Consider the following 13,593-nt stretch of genomic DNA (forward strand, 5'->3'; position numbering starts at 1 on the left):
GTGCCCATTCACACACAACGTCCGTGTCAGACGCACAAACACAGCTGGAAATAGTCTGGGTGCTTCAGGCATGGGACGGCACTTGTGCAGGTGTATGGCCATGTTATGACTTCACTCTGGATGTTCACACCTGGATATTACCCGGAGTGTGTGCCAGGGGTCTGGCGAGATAAAGTCTAGGTAACAAAGTTTCTAATTGTTGTCCTCTGCCTATTTCAAAATGTTTAATTCATCTGAGGCATATCTGAGGGATCTTAACTAATATCAATATCAATACTGTAGCCTCTACCTGCTGAACAGTCGAGCTCTTTCTACAGAAAGTACTACTCCACATACACAGACAGGTTTAGAATTAGGAAAAAGGATAACACACAGGAGGAGTGCAGTTTAATATATATATTATATTATATATATATTAAAGTATTAGCTCTTTAGGAGAGAGTGGGATGGTTACGTTGTTGAAGGAGAAAACAGGAACAGAAAAGACTTACCGCTGCCTGATACAGAAAAACATAACAGAAGAAAAAGCAGATGAGGAATTTAAAGAAAGTCATTTCTGAAATGATCCTGAGGGACCATCTTGAAAACCAACAAAAATCAAAACAGACACAACACAGCACTCAAAGCGGAACTCGCCTCAACCACCAACAGGAAGCTCAGGGTCCTGGGGTGTGGATGAAAGGTTAAGTAAATTATATTAGATCCTCTCAAATTAAAAAGGACAAAACTATTGTTCTGAGAAAATAAGATGGATTCTTTAAACCCAGAGTCGGACAGTTCCTCAGTACCAAGACCACAAAGAATTGACTTGTTTTCTACAGAAGAACGTTCACCTCACAAGAGTGCATTTGTGATGCCGCAGTGAATGATGTCACAAACGGATACATATTCCTTATTCGGTGTTCATTAAAAACAAAAAACACCTTTCAGTTCAGTTTGTGTTCTTGAACAGTGTGTGTAATTTGTGTGGTGGAAAATGACCAAGCAAGAACACACTTGCTCACACACGATATGATGGTATTCAGTAATTTCCGAGCAGCATGAAGACCATACGATTTTAATATGAGTTACTGTATTAAAATTGAGGACCTATTCACACAACAGTGCAGTACAATACTAACAATACACCATGCACTTTCTACTGATTATATTTCAAATGAATAAGTTTTATTGAATATTATTCATTCGTTCATTATCTGTAACCCTTATCCAGTTCAGGGTCACGGTGGGTCCAGAGCCTACCTGGAATCATTGGGCGCAAGGCAGGAATACACCCTGGAGGGGGCGCCAGTCCTTCACAGGGCAACACACACACACACACACACATTCACTCACACTTTTTGAGTCGACAAATCCACCGACCAACGTGTGTTATTTGGACTGTGGGAGGAAACCGGAGCACCCTGAGGAAACCCACGCGGACTCCTCCTGAACACACCAACGCCTCACAGACAGTCACCCGGAGGAAACCCACGCAGACACAGGGAGAACACACCAACTCCTCACAGACAGTCACCCGGAGCGGGAATCGAACCCACAACCTCCAGGTTCCTGGAGCTGTGTGACTGCGACACCTACCTGCTGCACCACCGTGCCACCCTGAATATAATTTAGATTTGTGTAATCAGTATTTCTGTGCAGTAATGTCTGAATCCCACTCATCCCAAAAATTTGATGGAGCTCTAATGCAGTTCTACCATTTCACATCTCACTGCGGGGGTGGGGGGTATAGCCCTTTAGCTCACACTTGGCACTGAGCATAGTGAAATTCAGATTGTACTAATATTTACCTGTCCATAGAAAGCGACTCTGTAATATCGGCCGAACAGACGCTTCTCCGAGTTTACCACCTCAGTCACCTTCAGATAGGAGCGGTGGATATCATAGTATAGCTCTGACAACCTCTGTAATACACACACACACACACAAACACATGTTCACTTCATTAATGGCCAAGAGATCGTGTTCCCCAGTCTCACCTGGAAGCTCAGGACTCACCTTGAAGTCTCGTCTCTTCTCAAACACAGCTATGACGGGTTTGTTGATTTCAGCGATGAGCTCATGCCTCTCAGACTTCCACAAATAATCCACACACAGCTCCAGCTGCTCCACCAGTGTGTCCTACACACACACACACACACCAAACCACAGTATTAACAACAAAAGCCACCACTTACTGCCAGGGATTATCAAATGCACTGGATGAAGCGATATGAATTATTTATCACTCACTTCCTGTTTGCCACTAGATGTTGGTACATTGCTTTGATTATCTGATTGCATTCAGTCACATGAACACAAAGCCACTTAAACGGTTGACTTATACATTGACTTTTGTATAATTCTGAATTCAACAACAGAACTTCTTTGATGTCTGCCGTCATACACCACTCTGACTGCAGTCAGGTTTTAGATCTGGAGCTATTTGTTTTTTAGTAAAAGAACATGCAGGTTTACTAAAGATAAATATTTTTAAAAAAATTCTAGTGGTTCACCTCAGTGTAAGGTGTGTCCTGAGTCCCAGTGTCCTCCTTCATGGCTCCCTCTTCCTGAACATTGGGCGACATGTTCATGAAGGCGGCCCAGCCCATGCTAAACAAAGCTGAACATCAAAACAACAACAGCACAGATCAGCTCCATCAGCAATGACCTAGCACTCACTCACAGTTCAGACACAAAGGCACTCGTCTGTCCTTCCATCAATGCACCGGTCTGTTACCTGTTCATTCTTCACACCATCATTGGATCCATCCATCCGCTCTATAAATTAACACATTCTCTCCAATCATTCATTCATTCAGTGACATTCAGTAAAGCATCCAACTACTCATCCATTCATCCATCCCTCCATCTATTCACTCATTCAGTAGTTCATTTAAACATATTCCCTATATTCATCTATTTGTGTGTGTCTGTGTGTGTCTCTGTGTGTGTGTGTGTGTGGTGGGGTGCTAACAGTGAGTACAGAAGGGCAAAGTGGGGTTTGTGAACATCAGCAAAGTGTCATTTACACTCACTGTGTCACAACATGGTACAATACACAGCAAAACACAACAGAACCAAGCACACAACACAGTCTAAATATATGGCCTTCAGTCTCAGATATCAGACCTCAGGGACAGAGAGGAACAACTCGAAACATAAACAATATTGACATTTTTGTAAAATACTAGAGTAAAATACTTTCTTTGAATTCGTTCTGGTGAAGCTGGTCTTCTCTCGACTGACTCGCCAGGTGCTTGTTTAATATGGACATACCAAATAGATTTAAAGGCTGGCAGAAATATCCTCCATGGAGCTGACCTGAGGTCCTTTTAAATTTTATAAGTTTTATTCTACCGTTTTGAGGCATTGGCTATTATTATTGACATAGAAAAATGACCATTGGCACCCATTTTTAAAACTCTTGATATAAATTACCCTGCTCTCATTTACAATTATGATTACTGCTTAGGAATTAAGCTTTTAAGTTGTCAAAATATTTCGCCCTGTCTCGTTGCTATACCAACTGTGCACTGGACAGAGATTAGGTTGAAAAACAGACGTGTTAGCTCCCAGTCAAAGCGGTATATCACAGTCAGGACCTCTCTGGAGTGGACAGTATAAGGTTTTTCATTGTACATTTTTTTACGGTAGGCAGAGGATCACTCACTTTCTCCTTCCCAGGGGGTTAGTAAGGGGCTACAGTTAATTACATTGGACTCCTCCGTGCCTGCACCTGAGATCCGTGCCTTTTCAGGCTTCCAGTAACCTGTGGTTATAAAGGAGCAGGAGCTTTAACTCATGTTTATTTGCTGTATTTCAACTTTAGTGCATGCTCTACAGGCTAAGATGCATCAGCAGAAAACCAGACAAAGATAGAGACAGATGAAGCCTGATAGCCATGCTAAATCTTCAAGCTAAATCATGATCATGCTAACATGCACACATGCACAAAGCCACGAAGAGATTTGCTGTCTCATCAAAGCCACAAGCTTCAGAAACAAAGCACTTCTGGCAATAGGAAGTGTTTACGTTTCTGGAAAGGCAGAGGAAGAAGGAGAGATGAGCTTGTTATGTTGAGCTATTGAAACTAGCTGTTTAGTGCTAACACGCTAACATACACCCAGCAGAAGGATTAAGCTTGTAAACAGAACAGAACGGCTCAGACCGAAATGGACCCCTATCTATGCCTTTATTAGCATTAACAGTAGTTCCCAAAATATGTCGCTACTGATTCTAACCCTGATTTAGAAGTATTTATGCCCTGTTCACACTCTGAGCAGTTACACTTGTAAATGTGTAATGCAGTGTTGTGTATTCAGATCTCGCTCCGGTTCTGAAGGTAGTGTGAGCACATAGGATTCTTAAATTCTTGGCTCACAGCCTTGGTGTCAAACATTATTTTTTGTTTGTTAACAACAAATTAGGAGGCATTTAGGTCAAAGCCGGTGTTAGAATAGCAGGCAGGGCACAGATGCTTCCGGCCAGAAGGGGGCACTCACCTCTTCTCTTTAGTGATTCTGCTATGAGGGCAGAAATGTGGATGTAGCACATGGCAGCCTAAAACAAACAACAAGAAGCACAATTTTAAGACTCTGTGTTTACATTTGGGCACTAATTCTCAACAAACTGAACCATGTTCTAGTTTCACCTCAGCTCTTGTGTAGTCAGCTGATTAGAATAACATTAAAGGAACTGTTTGGCTAATGTCAAATGTTTAAAAATGACCTTTAACTCAAACGTGATTCTCTAACTCAAGTTTGCACTTTTGGTTTTGTGCTAAATATGGAATATTATATTTAGCATGGCACTACCTGTGTGCCTAAATCATACTTTACCTCAGACAGGTCGCCGTTTCGAACGTGGATTTTGGCCATGCTCTCCAGCCACGTGCGCCGGAGCTCAGGAGTGCTGGCGTAAGAGTTGGCCAAGCTGTACTGCAGGTCCACCAGCATCTCTGGGTCCTTCTCATGTTCCTTCATCTGAGAAGTGGCCATCAGAACCGTTCGGATCCGCTTCGTCAGGTCCTTCACTTCCGCAGGGAATGATGTGCTCTGAACAGAGTGTTATTCATAACCTTATTGCACTTGGACAGGAAAGTTTTCTTTGTTTAAAGATATACGTGATATAAAAGGACAATATTGAGCTTAAAATGACATTTAAATGTCTACAGTGTAGTGAGGATTTAACCTTAAAAAAATGAATATTGTCTTTTCAACTACGAAAAGTGTTTACTGCAAAACCAGTCTAAAACAGTTTGGATTATTACACTGTGATTTAAACGTTGCTCTTGAAGAGGTTTCCAGTTTAACGACTCACTTTAAGAGGAGCGTCTCCGTTGGCAAAGTTGTTGATGATAGCGAGAGACTGCTGAAAACGTGACCCTCCAATACCTGCGTCTGCAATTAGCTGACTCACCGCCTTTATCACCTGCAAGAGCAAGGAGGAGTAAGACATAATCACACGTTTCACAGAGAACACGCTTCTGCACATATTAATGCAGAATTACTGGTCATTTGCATACTGAAAAGAATACACATCAATGGCAAAATGCATAAAAATATTATGGCATATATTATTTATGTTTACTAATACATAGTCAAATACTAATCATTCATTCATTCATGTGTAAGCGCTTATCCAGTTCGGGGTGGGTTCAGAGCCGACCTGGAATCATTGGGCGCAAGGCGGGAATACACCCTGGAGGGGGCGCCAGTCCTTCACAGGGCAACACACACACTCACACACAGTCGCCAATCCACCCGGAGGAAACCCACGCAGACACAGGGAGAACACACCACACTCCTCACAGACAGTCACCCAGAGGAAACCCACGCAGACACGGAGAACACACCACACTCCTCACAGACAGTCACCCGGAGGAAACCCACGCAGACACAGGGAGAACACACCACACTCCTCACAGACAGTCACCTGGAGGAAACCCACGCAGACACAGAGAGAACACACCACACTCCTCACAGACAGTCACCCGGAGGAAACCCACGCAGACACAGGGAGAACACACCACACTCCTCACAGACAGTCACCCGGAGGAAACCCACGCAGACACAGGGAGAACACACCACACTCCTCACAGACAGTCACCCGGAGGAAACCCACGCAGACACAGGGAGAACACACCACACTCCTCACAGACAGTCACCCGGAGCGAGAATCAAACCCACAACCTCCAGGTCCCTGGAGCTGTGTGACTACGACACTCCCTGCTGTGCCACTGTGCCGCCCAAATACTAATCAATTGTGCACCAAAATTATCAGACAAAATGCAAAACTATATTTAAATTTGTTCTTTGTAGAGGACGTGAATGGGCTTCATCAGTTCAAAGAACACAGTTCCACCGCTCCACACACCAGTGCTAGACAGTTATACCCGTCTAGCTGATGCTTGGCACAGATATAATCTGCTGAGATTATACAAGTTCTTTGGACACCTGAACCATAACGTGTGCACCTCGATGTAGATATTTACATTTTCTATTTACCGAAAAGGTGTCCACAAACTTCTGGACACAAGTGAGAAGTCTTTGCAGCTTATTGAATTGCTTGGTATTTTATACCTGATACATTTCAGTGCATAATTATGTGTAGTGTGTATTACCACACAGTGTGGTTTGGCAGAGAGGATAAATATTGGCCCTGAGACTAAAAATACTTCTTGCACGCAGCCTAATTAACAATTAAATGAGTTCCACCACACCACGCTGCAGCCAATCAACTCAAACAATGAAGAAGCATGAGTGAAATGAGCCAGCGAAGCGAAGATACACAGATGATTGATAGAGCAATAAAAGCCCAGCCCGGTTTCACTGGGATACGAAGTACTTTGAAAACAACACTGCGCGACTGTGAGAGTCTGAGTCAATCAATGTCAATCAGTCAGAGATGGTTCTGAATACATAAACAGTGTTTACATTAAACACTTCACTCTGTAGAAATAAGAACAATGATGTAGCGCCTGAGCTGTATATATTTAGTGATTTTTGGAAGTCAATTTTATCACCAAAATGTGTCATACAATATTTATAAAAGAGTTAGTTATTTTTATAAAATGGTATTTAAATGCGATGAATCAAACAGCTTTGATGCATCTACCCTCTCTCTCTCTTTATATTTTTCTTTATAAATATCTCCTTGTGTAAAGCGACTGTGGGTATTAGAAAGGCGCTATATAAATGTAACCTATTATGATTATTATTACTATTATTTTTATTATTATGAACCAATTTATGCTTCTTAAAGTGACTCCCCCACATGGGGACAGTCATTTCAAAAATAGGTTTAGTACAGAATTTCTCATATCTCCAGGCCACAGGGACTCATTTCTTTACATTTTACATCACTTCACAAAAGAACCCTTAAAGAACCACTTTTCAGCAGCACAGAATTACACCCCTGAATTATTCTGTGCTCCTGCAGTCAGTCTCTTTCTCGCACCGCTGAGATTCCGTGGAGAAATGGTGACTGACCTGCAGATGTGACCGGACAATGGACTTGCCCTTCGTGTACTCAAAGTTCTTCCTCATGAGGAAATAGAGCAAAGCTGCTGCCTCAGTCTGAGTGCTACTGGAGCGATGATTACAGCACTTTAAAATCTCATAACACATACAGCCACAGAGATCTGCTTTACCCTGGAAAAACACACAGGGAAACTAGAGAAAAGAGAGAGAGAGAGAGATAATTACACTGAATAAAATATTCCTTAGTTTCTCAGACAAACAAATTTACCAACAAATGCTGTTAGATAATATTTATAATTATTAGAATTTTTATTTTTACAATTCCAAAGTGTGTCCCTCATATGGCCACTAGGTGTCAGTATAATGGCTGTTGCAAGATGACTAAAATCACAAGTTGTTACTGTGCATTAGTTACTGAAAATAAAATAACTGAGTGAATGTGTTAGTAATAATTACAAAAATGCTTACATCTGTATTTCTGAGTGAAATATGGCTTTCAGGTGCTACTCATGCTGGTAAGAACAGAACCAGCAGTTTCTGAATGCTTTGCAGAGGGGGGGGTTGTGTGTGTGTGTACCTTCTGAATGAAAAGGCGCAGAGCAGCGAAAACATGTCTGAGAGTGGTGGTGGATTGATTGATCTGGAAGAAGAGCAGGTAAGTGTCGAAAACTTTCTTCATCAGAGAGTTCTGACCTTCATCCTGAAGCAGCTGCTTCTGAAGTGGGAAAGATGAAAGAAAACAAAGAGCAAATATGAGAATTGAAGAGGTGTCTATATCTATAACCTATAGCATCTATATTTTTAATTATTCATTCATTCATTGTCTGTAGCTGCTTCTCCACTTCAGGGTCGAGGTGGGTTCGGAGCCTACCCGGAATCACTGGGCACAAGGCAGGGAGTTGGACGGGGTGCCAGTCCTTTGCAGGGTGACACACACCCTGGACCGTGGGAGGAAACCCACGCAGACACAGAGAGAACACACCACACTCCTCACAGACAGTCACCCGGAGGAAACCCACACAGACAAAGGGAGAACACACCACACTCCTCACAGACAGTCACCCGGAGGAAACCCACGCAGACACAGGGAGAACACACCACACTCCTCACAGACAGTCACCCGGAGGAAACCCACACAGACAAAGGGAGAACACACCACACTCCTCACAGACAGTCACCCGGAGGAAACCCACGCAGACACAGAGAGAACACACCACACTCCTCACAGACAGTCACCCGGAGGAAACCCACACAGACAAAGAGAGAACACACCACACTCCTCACAGACAGTCACCCGGAGGAAACCCACGCAGACACAGGGAGAACACACCACACTCCTCACAGACAGTCACCCGGAGGAAACCCACGCAGACACAGGGAGAACACACCACACTCCTCACAGACAGTCACCCGGAGGAAACCCACGCAGACACAGGGAGAACACACCACACTCCTCACAGACAGTCACCCGGAGGAAACCCACGCAGACACAGAGAGAACACACCACACTCCTCACAGACAGTCACCCGGAGGAAACCCACGCAGACACAGGGAGAACACACCACACTCCTCACAGACAGTCACCCGGAGGAAACCCACGCAGACACAGAGAGAACACACCACACTCCTCACAGACAGTCACCCGGAGGAAACCCATGCAGACACAGGGAGAACACACCACACTCCTCACAGACAGTCACCCGGAGGAAACCCATGCAGACACAGGGAGAACACACCACACTCCTCACCCGGAGCGGGTCTTGAACCCACAACCTCCAGGTCCCTGGAGCTGTGTGACTGTGACACTATCTGCTGCGCCACCGTGCCACCCATATTTTTAATTATTGTAAATATAATAAAATACATTTTATATATTATAAATAGAAAGCCACTGAGGGTGTAAAAGAAATCAAAAGATTGATTGGAAAGAGGTGACATATTTTAATTAATACGTAGACTTTACTAAATAATAATTATGCATAAAAGCATAGTGTAACACCAGCAACGACAGTACTGTTGTTCTTTTTTCTTCCACCAGTTGGCACTGTAACTCTACCCCAGAGACTCAGTTCCACAGGGTTTGACCTTCATCCATTCACTCGTGCTAACCTTGTGGTGATGGACAAACAGACCCAGAACGTCCAGCACAGTCAGGGCCACTTCTGTGGAGAGGTTAGCCTCGATATCTGTCGGACTGAAGGTGTCACTCTCTGGTGTATTTCCATCTGACACAAAAAAGCAAGTAACATAAAATAGCAAAGGATTGATCAGTTCAGTCTCTTTATTATCTCAGCTTAGCTCTTTTATAGACTTTTATAGTCACTGTCTACCACCAGCTTAAGACTATCACAAGCAAAACTACAGAACTCCAAATGAGCAAAAATGGTTATAACAGAATAATCCGTCAGTACTCAGTTCTATTAAAACTGTGTTTAGAGTCATGTTCTGTTATCATAGATTCTGAAATGTCAGAGTGGTGTCTTAAAGTCATTACCTGTCTCCATCATCTGTAGCAGTTTGGGGTTGGCGAGGGCATTCTTGCCCCGAATGATGGGCATGGTCTGTGAACGGGCGTGTCTATGCCCATCCTGACTTGATAGCATCCTGGACACGGATAAAAAAAGAACACTGAAGGGGTAACAACATGATCGAGGCAGCATTTCATTTTTAAAAAGGTCTGGACGGATGGCTAATGATTAATAGTCAGACGATATTACTGCGGTAAACCAAACAGCTCCAAACCTCATGTTTTGTGTTTTGTACGGCACACATTTCCTCTTGAATGTGGCTAGACCCTCTGAGTAAACATATCAGTAATGCTGTATACATGCTACAAATGACCTAACATTCCTGCAGACTGAAATGTCATTACATTAAATGCTAGCTTGCTATTAAACTTTAAAAAATGCTACAAAACATTTATGGCCTAGAAATGCATGAGCAATTTGACCACACTAAACAAATCCCACTGGTTTCTGTGGAGTATTTTGGTGAGGTTTGTCTTATAATGTAAATTCTATGCCTTTGCATGTAGCAGACTTCATATTTGGACATTCTACTGGATTAATTTAGATCAGGAATTCATAATATGAGCTTGAGGCTAATTACAGAATGATTAACTAACCTCTGACATGAACAATCATTCCCAGCTCCTGTGTTTGGCTACACCTTTTTATCCCCAGTTTAAAAATCTTTTCTATAAAACCATTATTTAAAATTGATATTATAATTATTTGTGTAGGTTTTAAGACGTTCAGTCAAGAGCCAGTTGTATTAGCAGTGATAGCTTTTCATTGCCTCTGTACTCTCCACACAGGCTGGATCTGGTTAACAAAGTTTGTTTAGAATATTAGCTCTTTTTTTAATCACAGAAGGAGGTTCTATTTACACATATAGAAGTAGCACAAAGTCACAGACTACACACAGCAGGTCAAAGGAGATGGCCATGCTGGATACAGACAAAACGGTTGCAGCACTGTCAGAGAACACCACGGTAAATTTGAGGATATTAGCACTGTGTCACACCATGGGGACAGCTGTGATGAAAAAAAAAAAAAAGATGTTGTCATAAAGGACAATATGGATGCCTATATAGATGTTCCGTGAGCTTATATACTACCTTATGTGTTTAGCTAGCGGCAAATGCTAGCACAACCTATGCTATGCTAACTGTATGTATGCTAACTAACTACTATGTTTATTTATACTTTAGATTATATTTTAGTTCAGAGTGGGCAGGCTGTATTTGCGAAAAGACATATTTAACAAAGAAAAATAGTAATAGCTAGTAAAAATGTTGAGATCAGTTTCATTTTTGGACATCAGAAAAACGGTATGAGGAAGACTGATATATTTTACACCATCTATGAACATATTTTGATGGTAATATCAGGTAAATAACTCAAAAAATATATTTTCTCTACATTGTCTTGATCTTGCTGTAATGTTTATCCCATCTATGTCTTTATCCATCCATCCATATCCGAAGAGAAAACAAAAGCTAATTCCAAATGTTATACTCTACAAGCCTAGCATTGTGGGAACTGTAGGCCTGGGGGAGGGATGTTTACCATTGGGGTAGGAGCCCTGAGGACTGGGAGGAAGCACTGGAACCCTTCAGTGTGCCAGTGCCCTGCGTGGCCTGCGCCAGCTTTACCGCAGCCGCTAACTTCCTGTTCACAACAAGCCAATCAGAACAAGGGGTTAAGGGCATCATCATTGTCATCCTCACACTTTTCATCACGTGGGAGGCAGCCAGGCATGTTTAAAGGCAAAGAAATTAGCACCAAGCTAGCAGGCTGGCAGGTGGACCTTAGTTGTTGTTAGCGATGTTAGTCTGAAGCATATGGTTTTAGCAAATGTTAAGTAAGTACAAGAGCTGCAAAAAAATCAAGCTTCTAATGTGAGGCTAACTACAAGTCCTGCTCGTGTGTGTGTGTGTGTGTTTGCGAATTAATATAAATTTCAAATGAGCCTCATATGCTAAGCTCAGTGTTTGTTTTGGAAGACATCTGACAGACAAATGATGGAGGTAGGGGAGGGACTGAAGAAAGCCGTCTGTCTAAACAAGGAGATGGAAATGAGAAAAGCGAAGCCATGCAGGACACACAAACACAGCCAGACAAACAAGTCCAAACAAAGCACCAACATTTTATATCATTTTAAATCAACACATTAACTGAAAACAAAGGTAACCACTTACTACTTTAGTGTCACACACACACAGTTATAAAAGGGTGATATATTCCATGAACAGAGGAGGAATTTCATATTAAACGCCATGCATAATAGGGACATGGAGAGTGTTGCATTTATTGCATCACACTTGCTCACATTTGGAACAGAAAATGTGAAAAATCAATAAGCTTTCACACACACAGAGAGAGAGAGAGAGAGAGATGAATACATCAATAAATGGAAGGGAGGAGAAGGAGAACACATAAAAATATATACATTATATTTGATCATTTTTAATGTTGGACATGTATTATGTGCACAATAATTAAATAAATAAATATGCCCCATTTGTATTAGACAGTATTTTCTATTGATATATGGCATATTATTATTACACATATTTAATTTATTGGATATAATAATTTATACTGGTCACTACCTGCTGTTGTAATAGTCAAAATGTGTTGTTTACAAATGAATAAAGTGAAGTAATCGCTGCGGGGTCTGTTTGTAAATGGTGTACCACCGCTACAGGACAGTCCACCAGTTTAATCAATTAATGTACATCAGCTACTTCAAATGCATCATTTCACGACCCGCTCATGTGTTCCATCCATCAATGTCAATCTTTCATCCGTCTACACCAAACAGGCAGAAGATTTAAATCAGCAGTAGGGTTCAGCGAGGTGAAGGGAGAAAAGAAACACGCGAGGCGGCTCCCTTTGAAACGGAATCGGTTACTGGACTCCCTCTCTTTCTGTCCCTTTCTCTGTCTATTCTCTATATACGTCTTTCTCTCTCCCTCACTCTGTCTCTCTCCTCTCTCTTTTTATCTGTCTGTTTCTCTCCTCTGTCTCCTCCGCATTCAAACGACTGAGGATTCTGAGCACCAATCATGGCAGACTACACCCTGGCATCAAAGGCTTCGTTTTCATGCTTGAGAGAGAGAGAGAGAAAGAGAGTGAGAGAGAGAGAGAGAGAGAAAGAGTGAGAGAGAGAGAGAAAGAGAGTGAGAGAGAGAGAGAGAGAAAGAGTGAGAGAGAGAGAGTGAGAGAGAGAGAGAAAGAGTGAGAGAGAAAGAGAGTGAGAGAGAGAGAGAGAGAGTGAGAGAGAGAAAGAGAGAGAAAGAGAGTGAGAGAGAGAGAGAAAGAGAGTGAGAGAGAGAAAGAGAGAGAGAGAGAGAGTGAGAGAGAGAGCGAGAAAGAGAGAAAGAGAGTGAGAGAGAGAAAGAGAGTGAGAGAGAGAGAGTGAGAGAGAGGCAAATCCAGCATCCAGTGCAGTGTAAAGCAGTGGCTTCTTTCTTTTTCTAACACCTGATACACACTTTGGTGAAAGCTATACTTGTTACCGATAAAATGCTGCAGGAAGTCATTTGATTTACCAAGCACTAGCAAATACAACCACCTTTACTAAACACACCAACATTCAGACCCTTACTCGTGATCTCTAGCTG

At 42.3% G+C, this 13,593-nt stretch overlaps 1 protein-coding gene across 3 annotated transcripts in view; it reads right to left on the reverse strand.

Moving 5' to 3' along the window:
• The window catches only part of LOC136677769 (dedicator of cytokinesis protein 10-like), a 67,493-nt gene that overhangs the window by 8,634 nt on the left and 45,266 nt on the right, over window positions 1-13,593 (reverse strand). For all 3 annotated transcript variants that reach the window (XM_066655393.1, XM_066655394.1, XM_066655392.1), the window contains exons 39-50: window positions 11,534-11,635; window positions 9,958-10,067; window positions 9,573-9,688; window positions 8,041-8,178; window positions 7,473-7,655; window positions 5,302-5,412; window positions 4,821-5,036; window positions 4,485-4,542; window positions 3,653-3,751; window positions 2,496-2,602; window positions 1,999-2,121; window positions 1,791-1,904 (exon numbers count right to left, since the gene is read on the reverse strand). In XM_066655393.1, coding sequence (XP_066511490.1) covers window positions 1,791-1,904; window positions 1,999-2,121; window positions 2,496-2,602; window positions 3,653-3,751; window positions 4,485-4,542; window positions 4,821-5,036; window positions 5,302-5,412; window positions 7,473-7,655; window positions 8,041-8,178; window positions 9,573-9,688; window positions 9,958-10,067; window positions 11,534-11,635 — 1,477 coding nt within the window. The remainder of the gene's footprint in view (window positions 1-1,790; window positions 1,905-1,998; window positions 2,122-2,495; window positions 2,603-3,652; window positions 3,752-4,484; window positions 4,543-4,820; window positions 5,037-5,301; window positions 5,413-7,472; window positions 7,656-8,040; window positions 8,179-9,572; window positions 9,689-9,957; window positions 10,068-11,533; window positions 11,636-13,593) is intronic.

Source organism: Hoplias malabaricus, chromosome Y (assembly GCF_029633855.1).
Source record: "Hoplias malabaricus isolate fHopMal1 chromosome Y, fHopMal1.hap1, whole genome shotgun sequence".
In the NCBI taxonomy this organism is placed as follows: Eukaryota; Metazoa; Chordata; class Actinopteri; order Characiformes; family Erythrinidae; genus Hoplias; species Hoplias malabaricus.